This window comes from Pygocentrus nattereri, chromosome 24 (genome assembly GCF_015220715.1).
Source record: "Pygocentrus nattereri isolate fPygNat1 chromosome 24, fPygNat1.pri, whole genome shotgun sequence".
Taxonomy (NCBI): Eukaryota; Metazoa; Chordata; class Actinopteri; order Characiformes; family Serrasalmidae; genus Pygocentrus; species Pygocentrus nattereri.
This window is the reverse complement of record NC_051234.1, coordinates 23198964-23224104: the sequence shown is the minus strand read 5'-3', so window position 1 is coordinate 23224104 and position 25141 is coordinate 23198964. Positions and strand designations below refer to the sequence as shown.

Genomic DNA, 25141 nt, shown 5'->3' with positions numbered 1-25141 from the left:
AAAATATATAATCACAGTACCAGACAGGGTCAAATTTAATGTGTTAATATTATGTTAACACAATAGGTTTAATTAAAATAAAATAATTGTATTGATTTTTTAAAAATGTTTTAATTATTTAAATATTCTGTCCACTCAAACAATATACACTACCTTTTAAATTGAAAAACAATAATAAATTTTAAGAATGACAAAGGGTAAAAGTAAATTAATTAAATGTATATATAATATAAAATAGTAGTGATAACGTGCCAGTTATATTCTTGTTATTGTACAGTTTATGCAGTTATTTTTCACTGTTGTTGCTTACAGGCTCTCTATAGTGGGTCTATATGTGAAAGGTTTTTTATGTGATCAGTGCAGTTGCTCAGTGGTCTAAAAGTACTGATGGTCATTTATTATAACAATAACATATCGATGTATTGCCTTCTCTAAATATTACATTGCAAAATGCCAATGTTTCATGCAAGCCATGGTGCAAAGGAATAGCCCCGGAACTTTATTTGGGCCAAATTATTCAGTCGTATGCAAAATGTTTTGTTGATTTTCTAGGTAAAAATATGTAACCACATCCTCTACAGGGAACAAATTAAATGATGGCATTTTTTGCAAATTTCAGTGCACAATTTGTATTTATTTGCTGAGTTTAACATATCATATAAAATCACATAATATATAAAATATCCCATAACTTTTGTTATATAATTTTCCCCAATATGTTAAATTCAGCTAATAAAAAGCAGTTTTGTTCTGTGGATGATGTGCACTAATTTGCACTTAGAACATGAACAAAACATGTATTTTGACCAGGGGTGCATAAACATTTGCACAGGAGTGTACTTAATTGAATTTTATTATAATAAATTATCATCAGTTCTAACATTACCGAATGGCATTTATATATGCCATTTTTATACCCCATGTTGGCAGCGTATTCAGGGAGCTCATTTTTGCCTGTTTGCAGAATGGACAAGCACAGTGGTGTGCTGAGGCAGGCTTGTTTGTGACAGATGTGGCTGGCTCTCCTGAGACCAGGTCATACATGAAATATCAATAAGGACAAAAGTGTGAAGAACACCTTCACACTGAGCCTCCTGCAGGGTGGCAGGGAGAGATCGAGAGTGAGCATGTGAGAGAGAGAGCAAGTGAAAGTGGTAGAGTAGAGCACAGAGGAGAGTTTGAGAGACAGATGCAAAAACAAACCTGTTTCTGCCTCACTGCATTAAAAGACACTGATCTAACTCATCCTGAAAGCTCTCTGGAAAAATCTAAGCACTGAAAAAATAAACACATCATAAAAAGGTCCAGGATTGACACATGCACATCACAAACATCGTCCTGCTCTCTACAACAATGCTAAACTGGCTGACAGGCGAGGGCTATTGACCAAAAATATTGACCATAGCTCTGTTCACATAGTCTGGCCCCTGGAATTGGCCGTCATATAGCAGGCTCAACAAGAGAACAATTTCTGTTTTCAGATTAACAGAGAAATGGAGACAGAGCAGCACATCCTGATAGCCACAGAAACATGATACTATGAGGATTAATCATTCAGATTTGCAGCATCACCCCTAAACCTAGACAGTTGTGGGTTTGTAGACTCTTGTCAAGAAGTGAAGTGCTGCTTAATAGGGAGGTAAGAAGCATCTATAAAGAAATAACTGCTTTTAGAAAAATATGAAAACATATGATTGTACAAAATGTTTAATAAATAACTGAACTTATTGTTACTAATAACAATCACAACAATTCTTCTGCCAAGCAGAGCAGTTTATTCAGAGTAGGCTGTCAAGACCACATAACCTCTGAGTGCTGTACAGTTGCCACACTGGGGAACTGCTTATCCCTGATCTACCAAATTAATGGACATGTAAATCTTGTAAGACATTAAAGTAATATATTCTTTCCTTACTCATTCCTGTATGTCTGTATTCTTTTCATCAAATGTTTGACAGTAAATCCTTCAGTAAATATTTCAGCCTAGTTGATCAGCTTAGTTTAGTAGCAATGAAAACTATATACATAATTCAGTTCAGAATTAAATTGTTGTGAGGCGATCAGGTGTGTGTGTGTTGAATATTTTACAGTGGATTCAAACAAAGTTCAGCTAATCAGCTTTCAGGAGCAGAGCTATCCATTTTACAATGGTGTATCGTCCTGTGCAAAAGTTGGGGTCTTCCACTTTAATTCAGATCTTCATTCATTTAACTTCTAATAACGGTCAAAACTGTTATTGAGTACAGTTATTTAACTGAAAATTACACAGACGCCTCAACAGAGTGTACTATATTTTTCCATTCTTTTCAGGAGACTTCAGTTTTTCATAGAAATCTGCAGGGATATTTTTCCACACCTCTATAGTTCAGTCTTAGAATGTTCTACTTCTCACAATCCACATACTACCAAACACATGCAGTGATGTTGAGGTCAGGACTCTGGTTTGGTCAGTCCATTGTTCTGAGAATACCAGCAGTTACAGTGCTTTGTTTGATCTGCAGATGTTCTTTTCGGTCTCTTGTTTATCCTGTATCCTTGTTTATCCTATTTACTCCTGTTTATCATCTCCTTAGAGGAGTATCTCCTCAGACATAGCTCCTTAAATGAATAACTTGTACTTAAAGGCTGTTGTGAGAGGAGATTAAATAAATACAGGGTGGTCTCTTTTGCAAAGTGCTGTATCTACAATTTTTTTTATTTTAAATGTATTAATAAAGCGACTTTCAATTTTGAGGTTTTTTTTTCAATTACATGTGTGTAATCAGTGTATTTGTAATAATAAAAATTATAAAACCAAACCAAAATCAATTCAAATCATGGTGAAATCTGATATTTTATAATGCACTGAATCAATTTGAAAAGCATCATAATCAAATTATATCATTTACACTTCTACTCTCAACTATAAAAGTCTTCAGAGGTCATCTGTCTGGTAGAAAAAAGACAAGTAAATGTTCAAAAAATGTATATAGAAGTAATTGAGTATATGAATAAGATTTTTACAATTACTATGACTGACTTTGCCACCAGTCCCACACTCATGCCTTAGAGTGTACACACAGTCAAAGGCTTTAACTATCTTCAGTATCCAGTGCAGAGTAGAAGAGTGATGGGGGTGCATGGATGGCCGCACTTGGAAAATCAGCCTTATGTTTATGCACATTTTATGATGTCTACGCTATGCACACTCCAGCAAGCGTGTAATTTGTGGGATATGCAAGGATGGAATAGATGCTGCCCACACACACCCTTACTCACCGAGAACAGCAAGGAAAAAGCTGTTACATGTACATTTCTGAAGGAGAGGCCATTAGCCCTGTATTCTCTATATGTGCCCCCGCTGCTATTGTTTTAGGGTCTCAGTGCTACCGGTACCTCCACTAATAGAAGGCAGCCTTAGCTTTGGCTGAGCTAACATGAGTAAACACTTTATGCTCCGAGTGGTCCATTAGTCTAGCAGTCTCCCTGTAATTTATAGAACATAACATTGAGCTAGAGAACGCACAAATAACACTGTTGTTTTGTCCTTTGCTGACAGATGAACTTCATCCTGTTTATTTGTATCATTCGCATACTGCGGCAGAAGATCAACTGCCCTGACATTGGGAGGAACGAATCCAACCAATATTCGTGAGTGCCTTGTCTGCTATCTCTGACGTTTTTCAGTACTTAACCTTTAAAAGTTAATATTTACATCATTTATTTCAGTAACTCACCATACAATTACTAGAGCTGTCCCAACATAGGAATTCTGGGCCACTTCTTCATGTTCATATCTGCTAGTGCTGATATGTAAACATTTATAAAATGGAAGAAGGGGCTACATGTACCTAGAAGCAATAAAAAGAAATATACAATATATTAAATACACACACACACACATATATATCCAGCAAGGTCCAGCATGGGGGAGCGGTGCAGTGCTGCAGTGGGAGATTGCAGGGGGGCCCCTGGTGGCCTAGGCCCTTGCGGCAGAAACTGGCTCTTGGCACGTGGAATGTAACCTCACTGGGGGGGAAGGAGCCGGAGCTTGTGCGGGAGGTTGAGAGGTATCAACTAGATATAGTTGGGCTCACCTCCACCCACAGTATCAACTCTGGAACCAAACTCCTTGATAGGGGTTGGTCCCTCTCCTACTCAGGGGTTGCACAGGGTAAGAGTCCCTGGCTGGCGGCCGTGCAGTAGGAGTTTGTCCCGGTGGACGAGAGGGTCGCCTCAATGCGAATTAAAATCGCAGAGAGGAAATCTTTGACTGTTGTGTGTGCTTATGCACCAAACAACAGGTCAGAGTATTTGGCCTTCTTGGAGTGAGTGGGCAGGGTTCTGGAAAGGGTCCCGCCTATGGACTCCATAGTCTTACTGGGGTACTTCAATGCTCATGTTGGCAATGACTGGGAGACCCGGAGAGGCGTGATTGGGAAGAACGGCCTGCCCGGTTTAAACCCGAATGGTGAATTGTTATTGGACTTCTGTGCCAGGCATGGATTGTCCATAAAGAAAACCAAGTCTGAACACAAGGATGTTCATAAGTGTACATGGTACCAGAGCTCCTTTGGTCAGAGGGCAATGATCGACTTTGTTGTCATTTGATCTGACTTGATACCATATTTTCTGGACACTTGAGTAAAGAGAGGTGCTGAGCTGTCAACTGATCACCATCTGGTGGTGAGTTGGATCAGATGGCAAGGGAAACTGACGATCAGACCCCGTAGGCCCAAGCGAAGAGTGAGGGTGTGCTGGGAAAACTGTCGGAGGCCCCTGTTCGGAATGATTTCAACTCCCACCTCTGGGAGAGCTTTTCTCATGTCCCGGGGAGGTAGGGGACATGGAGTCTGAATGGACCCTGTTCAAAACCTCCATTGGAGAAGCTGCCAGGCATGGAAGCTGGCCAAAAGCTTGTGGGTGCCTGTCAGGGCAGTAACCCAAGAACCCCCTGGGAGGAGTTTGGCGAAGCCATGGAAAAAGACTTTCGGTCAGCTTCAAGGAGGTTCTGGACAACTGTCCGGCGACTCAGGAGTGGTCAAGGTGGCTGCACCTAAGTTGTATTCGGCAATGGTGGAGAAACTCTGACTTCAAATTTGAAGAACTCCTTAATCCGGGAGACATGCCTCCCTCATAGGAGTCAGGGCCGGAGGCCTCTGAAGGGTCATGCTCCATTTCCCTGATCACTGAGGTAGTTGGCAAGCTCTTCAGTAGCAAGGCACTGGGGGTGGATGAGACTCGTCCAGAGATGCTTAAGGCTCTGGATATTGTGGGGCTGTCATGGCTGATGTGCCTCTGTAATATTGCATGGACCTCAGGAACAGTACCCCTGGACTGGTAAACCAGGGTGGTGGTCCCCATTTTTAAAAAAGGGGTATCACACTGCTCAGCCTCCCTGGGAAAGTCTATGCCAAGGTGCTGGAAAGGAGACTCAGATTGAAGAGGAACAATGTGGATTCCGTCCCGGCCGTGGAACAATGGACCAGCTTTTCACCCTCTCGCGGATTGTTGAGGGGGCATGGGAGTTTGCCAACCCAGTCTACATGTGTTTTGTGGATTTGGAGAAGGCTTATGACCTGGTTCCCAGAGATATCTTTTCGGAGGTCCTCCGGGAGTATGGGGTACCGGGGCTACTACTCTGGGCCATTCGATCTCTGTACTCCCAGAGTGAGAGCTGTGTTCGTATACTCAGCATTAAGTCAGTGTTAGCGTTGGGCTCCGGCAGGATTGTGCCCTGTCTCCACTCCTGTTCATGATATTCATGGACAGAGTGTCAAGGCCAAGGTCAGGAGGGCATTATGTGTGGAGGCCGGAGGGTGGCATCTCTGCTATTTGCAGATGATGTTCTTTTGGCTAAATCACAAGGATGCCTACAGTGCTCACTGGAGCGGTTTGCAGCTGAGTGTGAAGCGGTTGGTGTGCGGATCAGCACCTCCAAATCTGAGTCCATGGTCTTAGCCTGGAAAAGGATGGCATGCCCACTCCAGGTAAAGAAAAAGGACTTGCCCCAGGTGGAGGAGTTTAAGTATCTCGGGGTCTTGTTCACGAGTGATGGGAAGAGGGATCGTGAGATCGGCCGCAGGCTGGGGCAGGTGTCAGCAGTAATGAGGTCACTGTACCGGACTGTATTGGTGATGAGGGAGCTGAGCCATAAGGCAAAGCTCTCTGTTTACCGGACGGTCTACGTCCCGACCCTCACGTATGGTCATGAGCTGTGGGAAATGACCGAAAGAATGAGATTGCGAATACAAGCGGCGGAAATGAGCTTTCTTCTCAGGGTGGCGGGCTACACTCTATTTGATAGGGTGAGGAGCTTGGCCATCTGGGAGGAGCTCAGAGTAGAGCCGCTACTCCTCCGTATTGAGAGGAGACAGCTGAGGTGGTTCGGGCATCTGATTCGGATGCCCCCTGGCCGCCTCCCGGTGGGGGTGTACCAGGCACAGCCTACCGAGATAAGACCGGGGTCGTCCTAGGACCCGCTGGAGGGATTACATCTCCAAGTTGGCCTGGGAGCAGCTTGGCGTCCCTGGGAATGAGTTGGAAGAAGTTGCTGGGGACAGGGGGGACATCTGGGATTCTCTGCTCTCCCAACTGCTACCGTGACCCTATCTGGATTAAGCGGTTAACGACGATGATGATGATATACATTCTATATATATACATACATTCTACTTTGGACACCACACAGGATCCCATTATGTGGAAGTATGTTTAGGGTTAATGCATTTTCTGTGCATCTTCTGTGCACTTCAAGGTCCACTCATGGAGGGAAAAGGACAAGACATTTTTGTTGTTTATTTTAACCTAACACGTTAAGGTCTTGACCTCCAAAGCTACAATGAACTTGATGAAGGACTAGACAGTGAAGAGATACATAAAAAGCATTTTAGCTTATGTAATTTTAGTGCATGGCGCGAGAAGGAAAAGGCATTTCTGGTCCTTTCCCAGCGGCAAGGGAAGGCTCGTTGCACTACATTCTCATCTCTTCAAATGTCAGTGGCTCATGCCACAGCTATCTGCATGATTTAATGTCCTTTGTCCTTAAGTAGCTTTCTGTGGTGCAGCACTCATGAGCCTGGCTACTTAAAGCCCCTGCAATTTCATCCCATCACTGCTGATGTTGTTATTACAATATTACATATTCTGCTTCCACACCTGATAATAACACACAGTGCTTTGGAAGGCAGCCCTGGCCCGCTAATGCCTGCAGGTTACAGATGAAAGAAATTTCTCGCCTAAAGCCTTTTGTTTGTTTTTTTTTTTTCATTTTCGCTCCACAGGAGGCTGGCTAAATCGACGTTGCTGTTGATTCCGCTTTTCGGGATAAACTTCATAATATTCGCCTTCATTCCAGAGCACATAAAAACTGAGCTGAGGCTGGTGTTCGATCTCATTCTGGGGTCATTCCAGGTATGAGCTGTTTTTCCAGGCTTTTCAAGCATGAAGCTGGATTGCAACACTTATGAGATGAAATGAGAAACCCTCAGGTTGATCCCACAGTTATGAAAAAAGAAATGTAGTAATGGACTAAGAGACTATTGATTTCTAGTTTCTAGTATTCTGTATAAAGCTTTAATAATAATCTATAAGTAGAGATGGTGCTAATTCAACACTGCCTATCAGCAGAAAATGCTGAGTTTGATATCTGTGGGGAAAAGAGAATGAATCCAATCCAATCCTGCAACATCACATATAACAAATACACTGTCAGAAGACACGTGTAGGTTCACTGGTGGTTCTGGGGTGTAAATAAAATAGTAGAAATTGCAGCCCCTGATTCCTGTTACTAATCAGGTAAAGAATCATTTTACATCAAACCACTCTGAATAATGAGATTTCAGTGGCTGAATTATGTAAGTTTTTGGGTTCTTCTTGGCAAAATCAGCCGAATTCCCCTTTAAAAGACGTATATAAATTAAAAATAGCTGGGTAGAATTTAAAGAAAAAATGTAGGATCTGCATCGATTTTGGGCCCAATCCCATTTTTTCTTTTTACTCCTACCCCTTGTTTTCGAGTGTGACCCTAGTTACCCTAACTCCTTGGAACTGAGTTACAAGGGGTAGTGGTTGAAACACTGCGCTACGAAATGGGACAAACCTCAAATAAAAAAAACACACACACACAAAAAAACATTGCTTCATTCACAGGCTACTAGCGCTGCTCTGTAGGCGACCCAGCCCGTCTTCAGTGATAGCAGAGAAGGGAAAATTTCAGCTCCTCACTGCTGGGCTTTAGTTACATTTAGGGCATGATATGCTTTCAAAGAGGGGCTATAAGACATTATTTATTATCACCCTCTCCTAATTCTTTGGTGATACGAAGCTGAATTCAGCTATTCACCAGCTTCTTGTTCAAATTTTCCTGTTCTACCTTAAATGGTACAGCAGTTAGATTCTGGCCCTTCAGGCTTCAATACTGCCAGACTATTTAAGGTGGAACGGGAAAGTTAGCTAGCTAGATACTGAGACATCAGCATGCTGTTAGCGATTGTTTGTGCTTGTTATGAAGAAAATGAACATAATTCAGTAAAACAGCATTAAACTAAGATCATACAATGGTTATCGGAATTTTTAACAGAGAAAATTCTCACATTTGTGGGGTTCTTTAAACTCTCTGTTTGGAGTGAGCCTCTGAAAAGCCTTCATTTGGAGGGCCATGTAGTCCTACCACTCTATCTCAACAAAAATAGGGGCACTCTACCCCTAGACGTGAACGGGACTGAAATGGGACTGGGCCTTGGTTTTGGAAAAATAAAAAGTGGTATCATACAATCATCATTATAACACTTGCACCTCTGTTATTCATGTTGTACTATCTTATAGTAATCTATAAAACTTGTTTAGAAAAACTAGCAATTGTCCCAGTTGTCTTTTAAGATTTTCATATGAATCTTATAGAAATTGCTTTGTTTTCCTATAAGGGCACATTTGTCTATGGTACTTATCAGGCCTGCACTGCAGGAAAAAAAATCATGTTCATGATATCACTGTTGTCATATTGTGAATAAGATATGCCTTACACATTTAAACCACAATAGTTTACTTTGGATGTGCATTGATTAAAGGCAGGCATTAGGTCTTTAAAATTATTTGTTAAAGCACAGAAATCCATGAATTCATAGAATACGCATTTGAAATGTTCGACTTAGTCAGGATACATGTATCACATATAGTACCGTTCAAAGTACTACAGTCATTTCTGCAAGTTTTTTCAAGTTTTGATTTAAATACATTTATCTACATATGTAACATTATTTTAGTTATGTGCCTTGAGATTTGTAAATATGGCATATATACATCTACACCATATCACACTACCCTAGTCCAGATCGTCTCTTGATAGAAATGTTCGAAGCCTTACCTCACAAGCGTGAACTGAAAATATCTCAGTTTGGCACACCTTGGCAGCACTCCAGCTGCATGTGTTTCCTCATTTCACTCCGCTGTTTCAGTTTTTAACTAAGCTAACTGAGCACAGGGCATAATTAGGTCTGATTCAGGCAGAGCCTCCAGACTGGCGGGCAGCGCTGCAAGTGTTGCATTCTGGGAAGCCATGTGTCCCCTCAGTCAAATCAGCTTATTGTCTGCTTCAGAGGAATAGCCTCCCATATTCTAATTACATCGGGTCACAGTTATGTCTTATGAATAAATGAACTGGCAGGCGTCCCCAGCCATCTAGCACGGTGTAATTAATGTGCGCAATCCTCGAGAGGCGGTGCTGAACGAATGAGCTTGTAACCACCCTCCTTGATACAAGTATAAATAAGATGTCTTTACTCTGTTTACAGGGCTTCGTGGTGGCTGTCCTTTACTGCTTTTTGAACGGAGAGGTAAGTGACTGGTGTGCATTTTTTATTAAAATGTAACAATAACAAAACTGACAAAACAAAACAAAAAACTTGTAGACTTTGATAAACTGCAACCTTAACAAGCTCAGAGGCAAGCAACTTTTGGGCCCAATCGGGGATAAAGTCTACCCGCTCTTGCTAATCTTGTCCTGAAGGTCTGTAGGGAAGCGTGTCAGCAAGCTCTGCTATCATTTAGCAGCTCTAGAAATTCACTAGACAAGAAAGCCATGCTGAAAATAGCTGTGCTGTCAGTGATGCCCTTCACTTCGCTAAGGCAAAAAGTGTCTACTTCTGCCTTAATCTGCTCTTCACTTTTAATAAGGTTGTTGCTTTTATTTTGGTATATTCAGAGCATAGCCTAACATAATATAAGCTGAAAAAATTAAGATTTTTTATATTGTTTGTCACAAACTACCATTTTGAGCATCCCAACAAATGTATAGGAATATATTTCACCCTGACAGCTCTAAGGAACCTAAATACATCTTTCTTTCTGTTTTCCTCCTAGTTAGGTAAATCTCTGCTATTGTGAGATCAACTTTTTAAGCTGTGTTTATAATTTTTATATATATACGCATCTTGTTTTTCCATTCAAATTTTGCTCGATGTTTAATATCACACTCAATTTTAGTAAGATGCACTTTGTTTAGATTTCATACTACGTTCCCTGGGACTTTTATTGTTTCATTTCATTTTTACCCTGATGAAACCAGAAATCTAAACTCACCTTCTGTGAATCTTACTCTGAAACAAAACGTTTATGATCTCTCAATGCATCCACCATGGGCAGCATGTAATTTCTTTCGTATACTGATAGAAAACATAGAAACACACAAAGCTCTACCTTCACATGCGTAATCATTTTAGTATGAACAACGCAGACCAATCAGTTAGATGGGACAAAGACTCTGTAAAGACTGCGGATGAGACGTAAGACAGGGTTAAACATGGAGCAGTTCTTGGTGTGGGAATATTTCAGCCAGATCTGGTACAATTTAAACTATATGTGAAGATTTATAATTTGTCTAAAGGCAGCTGGGAATGCAGAGCAGAACCAAACACACAAATCCATCTGCTACAAATGAAAACTTAAAGAATTCAATACTGTTTAAATTTAAGTACTGTAATGTTTAAACCAAAAGTGTTTTCCGTTTTAATGCAGAATATATGCATTAAACTAGCGATAGTGGATCGACAAATTTATTTTTGACTGAATATTAGCATGATGAAATTGAAATGCATTTATTAATATCACTTCTATAGTGTCTTTTCAGTTTCTCATTCTCTCAACTAAAAAAATGAATTCTGTCACAGAATTCAAAACCTGTGTTATATGAGGGGAAATGAACTGATATCATTGCTTACTTTTTTCCACACCATGTTAAACGTAACCTGCCATGTGGAGGCTGTACTTCGACCTGGTCTCATTCACTGTGAGCTACTGTAGTTAGATGCTAGGTACAGGTACCAAGAGGGTGATTAAAATAATGTGTTACTGTAAATTAAATACATGGTACACTAACAGTTTTCAGGGTTAATGTTGAGAGAAGTCGGATAGCAGAACTGGCTGTGGAACTGTGGGCTGTTGAAGGTGATTAGAAACATGTTCTACTTGAATCTGTTTAACAACATTAAAATTACACTTTACCCTGCATTAGGTTGTGCCTCACACATTCTTATGCTGATTTTGCTGTGACACGATCTAGATATTATTGGTGTCTCATAATCATATGCAGAGACATTCAAGGCCATAGTTTCATCTGACCATGTTATGAGATATTTGCATTTTAGTATTCAATAAAACATAAATAATTGAATATATGAAAAATTCATCCTTCTTTCTCTTTGCAGAGAAATTTCTCTTTGAGTTCAGTATTTCTCTTTGTAGAACATCATGCTTGTCACGCTTTGTGTTTAGCAAGTCATCCTAACTGTGGACTGACCTGTCACACTTCCTTGTGTATGAAGGCCTTGATGAGCCTTCAGCTTCCACAACTAAGACTAAATTCACTCTGACACAGAGGTCACAGCAAGAATGTTACATTACCAAGAATGTATTTGCTATTTTATACTGCATTCAGTGTGTATTATTCATCATTCCATCAATTTTCCTGTTTTTGCCCAGGGAATTGAGACTTGCCAAATTTGTGCTCAAATTAGACAGCTTTTTCCATGTTAATATTATTCAGTTTAGAAAAGCTACTGGTCTGAAAACAAGACCACATAAATATGGTCCATCCAGATGAGAAAAGGTCAGCTTGCATGTCTTGTGACTTTTGAGGAAATCTAGATTAACTTGGATTTGAAAACTATTTTGAACTGACTGCCCATCTAAGCAAAGCCTGAGCTAAGCTTTTGTTTATGCAATTTTCTGTGAAAAGCCGACTAAGTACTTGAAGTTATTCATTCATTAAAAAGAAGAAAAACATTAGCAGAAAAGACGCCTCCAACATGAAATATATCAAATTGATCAATATTTAATTCCTACATTCATCACTTTTGTGCATCTGCTTGTCTAAAGAACCTTTCAATGGATGGTGCTTTTTTGTATTGTAACATTTTTGTAAATGAGATGTAGAGTTTGAAGAACCTTTTTAATATATAAAAAAAACTCTAGATAATATTTTAATAGATGGGGTATTGGTTGTGTTAAACCCGATGCTCCTTACGCACTGTAGAGATGTAAAGGAGCGTTAGGGATGTAAGGAGCACTTTAACTCTTCAGTCCTTCCCATCTCTAGGCCAGCCACTTACAACTGAGTGCTCCCAACGACAGCTGTTCCCAAAGGAGTCACTGACACTATATTGCCCCCCTTTAAAGAGACACTAACAGTTACACAAGCAACTACCCAAGTCACCTTTGCGGCCTTCCATTTTTCTCTCATGTGCATCTAAAATGTCTAGAGAAGATATTTCTAAAACTAAATACAAGATACAAAATAATCCAAGTCAAAGACAATAAGTGAAAAAATGATTTAAAAAACTGGAGTTTAAAAAAAATCACTAAAATATAGAGAGAAAATTGGATAACCATGTAAGACACCCCAGGCTCCAGTACCCCCCGCAACCCTGAGGGAGAAGTGTCTCAGAAAATGTGTGTGTGTGTGTGTGTGTGTGTGTGTGTGTAAAAGACACAGTAGACCGCCAACAACTGTGCAAGATCTGGTACACCACCAAAACTGTCCCTATCATATAAAATGTACAAAAAGCTTTCATCTTTGAAAAAGAGGAGAAAATCAAGCTTCACTCTTAATACAGATCTGAAAAAATCACAGGTGTTTGTTGTAATTTACTATTATTGTTATTATTTGTATATTTTATATACAGACAAACATCACAGATTTATACTCTTTGTGGATTTATATTCAAAGTTCCATTTCAACTGCTGTCTCTATGTTGATTTTCAGGTTCAGGGTGAGATAAAGAGGAAATGGAGGCGGTGGCACTTGGAGAGGTTCCTGGGCTCAGATACAAAGTACCAGCACCCATCCATGGGCAGCAATGGCAACAACTTCAGCACACAGATCTCTATGCTGACCCGATGCAGCCCCAAAACTCCCCGTGCCTCCACCTGCCATGACGAGTCTTCCATCACTATGTAAATCAGCAAGGCTCCAGTCACCAGCCACCAGTGTGCATGTGGCCATTTGGGAGGAATAAATTGTGCTTTTGGGCACCAAATGGTTCATGAGGCCCAGTCATCTGACACAGGGACAATCATCTAGTGTAGATTCACTCATGACGTGTCATACACTTTTGTGTGTGCATCAGAATAATGGATGGTGAAGTTCAGATAGTCTGAGGGTTCCACAAGCACTCCATACCACATTCTCTTAAGATTTAAGCTACAGCAAGCTAAGAGGTGAACATGGTTTACACAAATTCTCATCTGAACTGTCCTCTCAAAGGACTTCATTGCTACATGAGGTTACAGTGATAAACCAGAAATGCTGTAATTGTAATGTCATAAGACTATATTGACCTTTATTGCCACACCTGCGTAACTACACAGAATACTTATACACAGATACAGTAGTAGAACCTGACATGGGTTAAGTACTGCTTAAACAGAAGTAACTGGGACACCCTAAAAGGTGCTAACAGCAAGAGTAAACCTTTCTGAGTAAGAATAACTACAACAGAATTTCAGAAATATAAAACTGACCGTGTTAATTTTATATTACCACATTGTGTTTCTTTACTCTTCTGTACTCTTCTTTATTTTTAGGTATGACTGCTTTAAGGTTTTTCTTAGTTCTGAGTGTGTTAAAAGGGGTGAACTTTTTACAAAACAATTGGCTTGGAAGTTCAGTAATGGTAGCAACTTCATTAAACAGATGTCCAGTGTGCCCCTTACAGAAACAGTACTCATCAGCCAAGATGTTCAGTGTCAAATGTTTGCTTCATATGTTTTGCACTGGAGCTACAAGCATAATGTACATTACAGATACATAATGTATAATGTAAGTCTAACACATAATAGAAGCCATCTATAAAATGTACTTTCAAGCCTGAAATTTGTCCCTACTTTTGTCCATTTTCATAGATAAGAGCATGCACTCTGTATCAGAAACTACAGAAACAGGTCTATTTGAGATTACTTACCAGTTCAACACAGTTTGAGGCAAGTGTGTGATGATTCAAGGAGCATTCTGATAGAAGTTTTTAAATGCATCTCATGGCTTAAAACGAAGCAGGATGAGAATGTGAAAGACATACATTTCTAAACTGACATAATAAACTGAAAACTCACATTTCTCACATTCAGACTGTGGTAATATTTGTATCATGTCAACTTAAATGCATTGTTTAAAAGTGTGAACACAGTGCAGGCTAGAAGAGCTCTTTTCTGTTGCAGTTCCAGACATCACTAAAAAGGAGTGTGCTTGAGTGCGTTTTAATAGGTGTCCTTTGTATGGCTGCTTTGGCATGTAGTGTGCACAGTGCTAACTGGTGGCTTTTTGCATCAATTACATGTTAGCTAAATTAGCCTTGTAGTTCCAGTGTGTAACTGAGGAGCAAACTTTGGACATCAAACACCTAGGCTTATGAACTACATGGGGTAATGGGAAAACTGTGAATTTCATGACTTTAGATCAGAGCTTGGAATATGTGTACTTTTGTCAGATAATTGCTGCTTAAGTAAACTAAGTTCTATACTGCACATCTGACTGTAACTGAATGTGAAGGCGCTGTGCTTACAGGACCCACTCATCTTCAGATCTAAGTAACTAGCTAACTGCACATTAGCTAGTATAGCAGTGGGTTCAAGTCCTGCTCCTGCAGTCTCCCAGAACTACACATTTTAGTGTTTTCCACCATTTTAACCTAATCAAGAGTTTCACAGTGTTTCTATGAGTTGAGTAAAGGCCTTTTCACAGGCATTTTTTCAGGCCAAAAAGAGAACATGTGACGAAAATGGAAAATGAAGAAACGGAATCCTGAAGTAAAAGCAACAATGGCTGTCAGTTTAGGAAGTGTAATAACAGGTTACTCTGTGGCTACGTCCCATTCTACGAAAGATACTGCATGGCCTTACACAGGAGCTGAAACAGTATAAAGAGCGATTCAGAAGGTGTTTTTCCAATGTCGGAAATCCAAAGCACTGCTTGCTCATTTGCTTGGACTGAAACCATGACAACAGAGCTTCGATTGGTCATCCTGATTTTTATCACATCCAGACAACACGAAGTCAAGCTGGTTTCCAGTGAAAGACTTTTACCAGCATTACAGTCCATCAGTTTGGAGCTTGATGTGAAAGTCATCATTAATTTGCATGTGTTTTGAAACCTGACTTACATCTAGAAAAAAAAATCATAGTCACGCTACTATGTGCAAGACTATAGGAGCAGGTTTAGGAACCACCGTTGTACAGTACAGTATCTTATTAAAAAAAAAAAAAAAGACAACTTGATCAGAAATCAGACTAGAAATGAGACTGACTGACAAAGTGCAGGAAAGGCAGAAGGTATTAATTTGTCTGCTTGGACTTTCTTTTTGTATAACTCTTATGTGAGATTAATGAGAAAAAACACCAAAAAAGAACCAAACATGGATTGTTAAATATCCAACATAAATGTATATATATGGAGATACACTGTAGAGAGAAAATGTGACATTTCTCCCAGACATTTTTGTAAGTGTGTGTGTGAGAGAGAGTGAGAGAGATTGAGAGAGAGAGTGAGTGTTTGACAATAAGCGATAAGTTTGGAAGCTGAATGCCCTTCTCTGCACTACCATCATCATTCCTTTTCCTCCAATCAGTGTCCGTGTTTGTTCCGTGATCACATTAGCATCAGTATGTCATTTTGTATTGCTGCAGCATGACGGGCCATTTTTACTGCTGAATGTACGATCCCATTCAGCACTGTGAGGCAAACAGCTACAGAGAGGTTTAGATCCAGAGGGTCACACACCAAACTAAAAACTGAGCCACACATATTCTTTTATTTCTGAAAGCATGTTTTCGCCCAGGGGCTGAATGGGACTGTTAAAGCTGGTCATTTCGTTTGGAACATAAATGTCAAAGAAATTTTATACTAATGCTAAATTCTGTTCTGTGCACCTAAAGGTTTCTGGTAGCATGTAAACGCCATGCTAACAGTGATTCACATGAGCATTTTTTTTTTGGTCGTTGTAGATTAAACCTGAACATTTAAAGCTTGTAAAAGACATTCTATATGTTTCATTTCAAGCTTGTAACAGATGCCAGCATATTTTACCATGTAGCCATTTTACAGGGGCTCTCAGAAAAGAACCCTGGTTTAGAGCTGCTGCTGCTGCCGTTTCCCACTTTTCTTTTCCGTGAGGTCTTGAGTGAAGTATTTCCTCATTAACTTGGCAAATCAAAATGTGATTAGTTGTTCCCACTTTCACTTCCTAATTACGTTCGTGGTCTGGTGTGTAAGGCCTTCACTAGAGGTCCTCGTGTCCTAACCAATATGTGGCTGCATGTGCCTAAAGTGGGGGGGGGCAGCATGATTCCACAGGGTGTTTTATCATTTTTACTACTTTCTTTCCAAAAGGGAAAATCTCTGTAAAAATGATTTGAATACGCTACATTCCTTAAAACCTTGTCATATCAAAGACTGAGGCTACAGATGGCACAAAAACGCACTAGCAGGGACTTTTGCCTGTGCGCCTGTTGTTTTGCCATATTGTACGTATCGAGCAGGATGTTGTGTATTCAAGTGGTATCAAACCTGTAGTGGAGAGGTTTTTAGATGCTGAACCCCATCTTAACATTCAACGTGAACAGGTAAGACAAATCTCCTGTCAACTGGCCCTCATAGAGACCATGAAAAAGCTCCACATGTAATATTTATTTGAACAAGTTTATAACTTTTTAAACAGTTCTGCACTGACCAGTGAAGAAAACAAGCATTTTAATAACTGGCTTTAATTTGAACAATTACTCAAATTATTTGGAAAGTTGTAGATTTTGACGCTTCATTGTAAAAGGCCGTGTTTCATGTTCCCAAACTGAAAGTGCCACTTAAAATGCTTGAAATTTCGGTGCATCTTTAGTAAACATAATTAAATCCACTATTACTAAGGACAACAATGCCAAGCAGCAATGACTATGTGCAAGGCTTTAACAAATCTCCACACTCCACCACGTTTTCCAAAAGTTTCATTTACAATGCCAGAGATATCTTTTTTTTGTGGATAGGAGGCCAAAACAGGAAATACTACACTGAGCAAAATATCTGTACATCTATGGATGGGACCTGAAGTCTGAGTCCATAATATATAGATAAATTGTAATTATCTGAACTAATTTCATTTATTCTGTACTGATACAGTGGAGAAAATGTATATAGATATTTCACAGCCTTGCTTGTCTGTTCTCATCTGCAATTAGTGGACAGTTCTTTGGCCAGAACAGCTGTGGACGATCAATAAGACTGATCTACATGCTGTCAAACCGCCCATGCTAAAGAGCAATGTGTGAAATATTTGAGCATCTCTGTGTTAAAGTATTTACATTGTTCCATCTATAAAGTCATCATGAGCACAATAACGAAGTGTGTTTATACTGTTCTATTGCACAGAAACCTCTTTTCTATCTGCTATATTTGTGGGTCACCTATTTGGTGAACTGACTGACGTTTAACAGAAGGAAAAGCAATGAAGAGAGAAAGACTACATGCAGTGTCCTTTTTCATGGTTTTAAGGGCCTGAACTAGCAGCTAGTTCAAGTTCAGGACAGTCCTGGAAAGCAGCTCATTTGAAATAGTCTTTCAAACTGGGTCACCTCAGTATAAAAATCATGTTTTGACTTGGAATGTTCTCCTTCATGTCATTTTGTGCAGGTACAATGTAAAATAAATTTTGTACAGTTCTGTTTCACAGTGTATGTAAATCAGCTGTATAGTCGTGTCTGAATGTTAATGTCGCAACAGGGATATTTTGCAGATTCTATTTAATGCTTAAAAAGCTTGACATCTCACATCACTGTCCCACAGTGTTCTGTCATTTTAAACAACTCAAAGGTGAAGAGCCAAATGACCACTCATTCTTTACCATGAAGAATGTATGTTCTTACGTAGAGTAACACAGAAAGTAATATAGATTTTGTTTGTGCTGAATGTTTTTAATTGGTTTCGTTTAAAGGGAAATTCCACTGATTTTACAAAATCTGCATAATTAAGTTATTGAGAAGTAAAGAGTCATTCAGAGTGGTTTGATGTGAAATGGTTCACTATAAAGACACATAAGACACTGTTGTTTACAGTGGTGTTGATAGGGTTTAAGCAATTTTTAAACACAAATATAGCCATTTTACTAACTCCAGAACCTACACATGTGCAAACCTACACATCTTCCTAGATTTAATGTAAATAAAGGTAAATCTGAAAAAAGAACCCTTTTGACTTGCAATTACCCATCCATGCTGGATGAATTTTAAAAATACGTTTTAAGCCAAAAGCTTCTCTTAAAACTATCATGTCTTAGATACCAGGCAGCCTATATGTGACAATTTCATATTCAAGTTTCTGTGAGGTAGCTTAAAGGCTATGGATGCAATTCTAACTCTGTTTTCTGTGTTCTGTTTTTCTAGAACAGCGCATTTCACATCAAACCATTCAATGACTTGCTCACATCTTTTACATTTAATTATGCAGACCTTCTTGAAAAAATCATGGAATTCCCTTTTAAAACATTGGTTGTGTATTTTGTGAATTTTGTAAATACGTCCTCAAATAACAAGATGCCAGTCGTTTCAGCTGTGCTGTACAGTTTTTTTGTCAAGTTTTAGTAAATCGTATTAAATGTTGTTTTTAATTATAGATCATTTACGTTTATCATCAGTGGAATAACTGGATGCTGTGAGAATGAATCTCTGTCTCTGTATTGTAAAAGTGAAGACAACTGTTTGGCGCATAATGCATACTGCACATGCAATATACAGGACTGCATCACAATTACTATTCAAAGGGCAAAGTTTTCCAGTCATATACACACTCACTGATTATTTTTGTATTCGAGCTCAAACATACTCACTTGTATTGATGTATTGTATATGTATTTTTGTAAGATCCAAAGTGAAAAGCATATTCTAGAGATGTTTTACCACCGATTCATTGCTAATAAACCACTGCACATATTGTACAGTATTACTGACTGGGTGTATTATGTTCTCCAACTGAAACATTTTGTTTTAGAACTTAGTAATATTGATAATATTGATCATTTTTATTTCATTCATTATGTTATTCAAATGTAATTGCACAAGTACAGCACTGTGTAAAAGTCAGAGGCCACCCTTTAATTTATTTATCCAATCAAAATGGGCATTAAATACAAGTTATTCATTTTTCAGTATCAGAGAGAAGCATATTTAACAGATACACTACACAATAGACATAACATATAAATATAAATCTTTTTTATGCATCTATCTTTTCCTTTATTGCAGATTCCATTATTTTCAGGAGACTGTTTTCATCAGTTCTTCAAAGAAATCTGCAGGGTTTTTTTCCACACTTCCAAATCACAGTCTTACAAACTGGTTGCCTTTTTTGTGTTTCTGCACATCCCCTGAAGAAAATTTATAACAATGACTTTATGTATGTCATGTCTGTTTTGGCAAGGAGTTAATTATGGGTGGTCTATGACCTTTGAACAGTACTGCACATATTTAATTACATAGTTAAAAAAATCATTACATTTACATTTGATCTGCATTCTATTGACAGGTTTTTTTAAACTTTCAAACTTCTTTTCATTTGTTTCAATGTCAAAAACATGGCAGAAAGCTAAAGGGAGTTTTTCCTCTGTCTGCTAAGCAAGACTAAACATTAACTTCTAAAAGAAAAAGTGGTCTGCACTTTCTAAACAACTCCTCTCGCTTCAACAAGTTACAAGTGAGAAATAGTGACTATCAAATTATACCATACTTATCACCCGCAACAGCTGTGACTTGTAAGGGTTAAACTGTTCAGAAATAGAAATTGTTCTTTCTGGTTTTCATCATCCACAATAAATAAGCTGAAACTCACACTTCAGACAATCCACTTTTAGAAATCTTCTCATCCTAGAAACGGCTGGGACGGATTGTTCTGCCGTTGCTCTCAGGAAGACGCCGGTTAAAACTCCTACCATAATTTTTACACCTTTCTGATTACGTGCCCTCATGAATGAAACAAGCACTTACATGCTTCACCAGACCATTAAGACCACTTCTGCACTTCTTCGTTGGAGTCAATTGCTGATATCGCTCCTGAATTGATGGACTAGCTTTGCTGGCTGCAGAAGATACAATAATAAAGTGGAGAAATATTGAAATATTCTGGGGAATTCTAGAAAGACAACTCGGATAAAGTAAGTTTTTACTTGTTGAGATGTAACAGTAATTCTTCATGCACATTTTTCAGCTCATGACTTTGTAAAAGTGCTTTTTACTGTATTTTATTTTCATGACATTTATGTGGATGTATGTAAAAAAAAAATCAGTGACAATTACAGCATTTGGCAGACACTCTTATCCAGAGCGACTTGATTGTTTTACACAGGTTGTCGAAAGGCAGTGTTTGGAGTCTTGCTCAAAGACTTTTATTGGTAAAGTGTAGGGTTCTTACCCAGGCAGGCAGACAGACAGACATATATACTTACTTAAACACACACTTAGGGGTAACTTATTGTGTCCAATCAGCCTGACTGCGTGTTTGTGGACTGTAGGAGGAAACCGGAGTACCCTGAGTGAATTCCAGCATGGTACCATCATAGGACGCCACCTGTGCAGTCATGAAAACAAGTCCAGTCATGAAATTTCCTCACTACTAAATATTCCAAAGTCAACTGTCAGTGGTATTATAACAAAGTGGAAGTCATTGGGAATGATAGCAACTCAGCCATGAAGTGGTAGGCCACGTAAAATGACAGAGTGGGGTCAGCGGATGCTGAGGCGCATAGTGCGCAGTGGTCGCCAACTTTCTGCAGAGTCAATCACTACAGACGTCCAAACTTCATGTGGCCTCCAGACCAGCTCAAGAACAACAGAGAGAGCTTCACAGAATGGGTTTCCATGGCTGAGCATGGTGTTGGGTTGTTTTTCAGGAGTTGGGCTCGGCCCCTTAGTTCCAGTGAAAGGAACTCAATGCTTCAGCAGACCAAGAGATTTTGGACAATTTCATGCCCCCAACTTTGTGGGAACAGTTTGGGGATGGCCGCTTCCTGTTCCAATATGACTGCGCACCACTGCACAAACCAAGGTCCATAAAGACATGGATGAGCGAGTTTGGTGTGAAAGAACTTGACTGGCTTGCACAGAGTCCTGACCTCAACCTGATAGAGCACCTTTTGATGAATCAGAGTGGAGCCAGGCATTCTCATCCAACATCAGTGTCTGACCTCACAAATGCGCTTCTGGAAGAATAATAAAAAAATGTCCTTAAACACACTCCTAACCCTTGTGGAAAGCCTTCCCAGAAGAGTTGAAGCTGTTATAGCTGCAAAGGGTGGGCCGACATCATATTAAACCCTATGGATTAAGAATGGGAAGTCACTCAAGTTCATATGCGTGTGAAGGCAGACGAGCAAATACTTGTGGAAATATAGTGTATGCTCAGTCAAAGAAAGGGACTCCATAATCTAACCTTACATTCACAAATCAAATATATGTTTTTGTTTATAGTGACTGCACCGCCCTTTGTTTCACTTTTTTAAAATCATTTTCCTCATAGTTTCAAGACAAAACTCTTCCCCTACAGAAAAACCTCATTAACTTTTGTTCTTTGGCTCTGCATGTTCTATTAGTCTGGTGAAAGTGGGTTTCTCCAGGCCCCTCGCTGTTCTAGTTTAAGTGGAATTGTCTGCTTGATGAATTCTCCTGATGCCTCTGTAGACAGAGAGCTGAGAGTGTGACCGGCTCTGTCCTTCTATACTATTTAAATTTGGCCTAAGGGTAGAACTTGGCTTCATGCAAGCTCAAAATGAAGTGTCAAACATTTGAAATGTTAGGCACCTGTTGCATTAAGCCTACATTTTATGCTTGGTTTCATCTTTTGTTAGCACATCTTATTCAAACAGCACTATGCAGGTGTGCTTTCCTCAAATAAAGCTGCTTCACTCCAGTACATTCTCTTGTAACAAGGGCAGCATAAGTGTTGATGTTCCGATTGTGTTACTGGAGCAATTTTTTAATCATGTTTCAACAGTGTTAGCTGTCAGCATCTTTTCCCCGACCTATTTATAACCAAAACTAAAAGTATTGCATTTGTATACGAACCAGCCTCTCTCCTCCACTGTGTGAGTACTGGTGTTTTTTTTTAACTGAATTGGTGCTCAGACAAAGGATTACAGAATATGTAAGAAAACTGCCTTCAAAAGAGCTACCATACTGGGGAACCTCAACAGGCAACATTTACTGCAAACATTTAATTCATACACGACTGGGTGCCTTCCTGTCTCAGAAACTGTATGAGCAGGCAACGTTTGACACATCTAATACTCGGCCAATATGTAAGCCAAAACACACCCTTGGCGGAAAAGAACATAATCTCCACAGTGAAGTATGGGTCGGGGATGTGGGGCTGTTTTAATTACACTAGCCCTAGGAATATTGTAAATGCTGAGGTCCTGGAACGCTGTGTAGTGATGGGCCCAGCGAGTCAATAGGGTGAATCCTGGAAAAGAAGGTGCATCAGACACACAGCTCAAGTTTTCCCCATAACACTATATAAAACAAATAAAGAGAGAGTCTCTTAGACATTGAACATTCCCTTACATGTGGGTTTCTGAAAAGTGAACAGTTTGTAAAGCAAGAGTAGTTAATAATTCTGTTAGAAATGAGTTTGTTCAGCATTACTGAGCTCTTGTGAGGGATGAACAATCCCAGAAGCAGTGGCGCATTTGCGAGTGATTAACAGCGTCAGTGTTAATTTTATTACAGCTCAGCCAAACAGGAGCTGAAGGTCATGCAGGCCGGAGCATGAGGTGATAATATTCTACTTTTTAGTAAGATTTTCCATATTTTTATATATATATATATATATATGTGTGTGTGTAGTGTTAATTTTTCAGTTTCTCAGTTTAATATACTGGAAAAAGTAAAACATAAAATATAAAATGTGCCACGACTTCTGCACAGGTCAAATTTTATGTTTTATATTTTTTCAACAAGTTAAAATCAGCAAATAAACAATAACGCATTGAAATGTACAGAAGTGGGTTCTGAATGCATAGCACTTAGCCTAGCAGGATCACTTTTTAAGAGGTGGTGATGGTTGGATCTTCTAGAACGTAAAAATCCAAAGTGTATGTCCAAATTGTCACCCAGTCCGGACCTAAACCTAACTGAAAACCTGTAGGGTAAGAACTAAAGACTCTGAAAGACCTCAAGAGATTTTGTATGGAAGAAAAGTCTCAGATCATTTTGTGTTCTCCCCCCTGAACCAGCTTAATGGTGACTTAATGTATGTCTAGGAAATCCACCCTCCGTGCTGTTCCACAAAGTAAACACAGTAGTCCTACTAAATGCAGGTGCCAAAAGCTGTGACGCGTTCTTGAGAAAAATTTCTTCGATTTTTACATTTTTCTCATATCTTCAGTGAAAGAATGAACTGGGTTATTAAAACAGATTTTTTATTGCAATTTCTTTCAAATCTTTATCAAGGGTGCAAATAATTCTGGAGGGCACAGTAACAAATTTCTGCAATAGTTAATGCCTAGGGGATGATGTATTGTGCTCCATTCCTCAAATAATGACCACTGCTCATAGGTTTTTCTCCACAGGCTGTAAACCGGTAATTGCTCTCAACCTCCCACCAGTGTTACCAGTTGTCCTTGGATTCAATGCAACAGCAATTTCACCATTCAGCTCGCCATTAAAGCAGCAAAATGAAAAAATGTAAAGTGGACAGGAGAAGAAACATGCAGTCCAGGGTCTAACCACCTCGATCATATAAAGATTGGTCAGAATCTTCTCAAAAACAAGACATCTTTTCAAGGACTTTTCAAGGATTTTCCATCCAGTCTTCATTGAAGCTCATCATTTGCTGCTCTTAGGTGGAGCTCCAGTGTTGAAACAAGTGTCCTGTCTTAAAGCATGCAGCAGCATTAATGTGTCCTGAAACATGCGAGGCAAAATGCCCATGTAACATCTACCACTGTTCAACAAGTTTTAAAGCTTTGACTTTGACACATAAATGGGCTCTTTTGTAGCAGCTTTGGTGAGGTTGGACAAGCTTTACAGAACACTGGCAAAAATGACATTTACCTAATGAATATTTCATTTAAGCTTACGTTTGCTACTGAACATTAAGCTTTTTACACGTCTTACAAGCCTACAAGGGCTGCAAAAATGCTGTACGTTTTGGAACGACACCTCATACTGAATCTGATTAGACAACTGAAGTGGGGAGATAACATTTTCTGAAGGTTACTCCATTACTTTAATACTTTGTCAAAAACATGCCAAAGTACATTTTTACATATGACAACAAAGAATTTCATTTTGGCCAAAGAACAATCACATACTTCATCAAATATCATTACAATCAATCATCTAACCTTGCTTAATAAGACTACAGTAGGATGGAGACGAGCTGTCAGTGTGCTGGCCTCGCTGAGAGTTCAGCTGCAGATTCATGGCTGGTGCGGCTAAGAAGCCCAACCCAGCTCATTTGCTGAAGTGGGTCCAATCAGAGGAGCTGTAAGCCCTTCCAGCTGTTCTGTGTGTCACGAAGAACATTTTTAACTCCACACCTCCAACTCAGAGACATCATACAGCAAGCCTCGGGCTCTGATTAGCACAACACGTGGATAGATGTTGAGTGCAGCACTGGTCTGATCCCTGTGAAGCATGG

The 25141-nt window shown here is 39.4% G+C and overlaps 1 protein-coding gene across 1 annotated transcript in view; it reads left to right on the top strand.

Annotated features, from left to right (window-relative positions):
* Window positions 1-19450, top strand: part of vipr1b (vasoactive intestinal peptide receptor 1b) — a 131042-nt gene extending 111592 nt beyond the window's left edge. The window contains exons 10-13 of the mRNA XM_017717465.2: window positions 3539-3630; window positions 7263-7392; window positions 9771-9812; window positions 13238-19450. Coding sequence (XP_017572954.1) covers window positions 3539-3630; window positions 7263-7392; window positions 9771-9812; window positions 13238-13432 — 459 coding nt within the window. The 3' untranslated portion in view covers window positions 13433-19450. The remainder of the gene's footprint in view (window positions 1-3538; window positions 3631-7262; window positions 7393-9770; window positions 9813-13237) is intronic.
* The last annotated feature ends 5691 nt before the right edge of the window (window positions 19451-25141 follow it).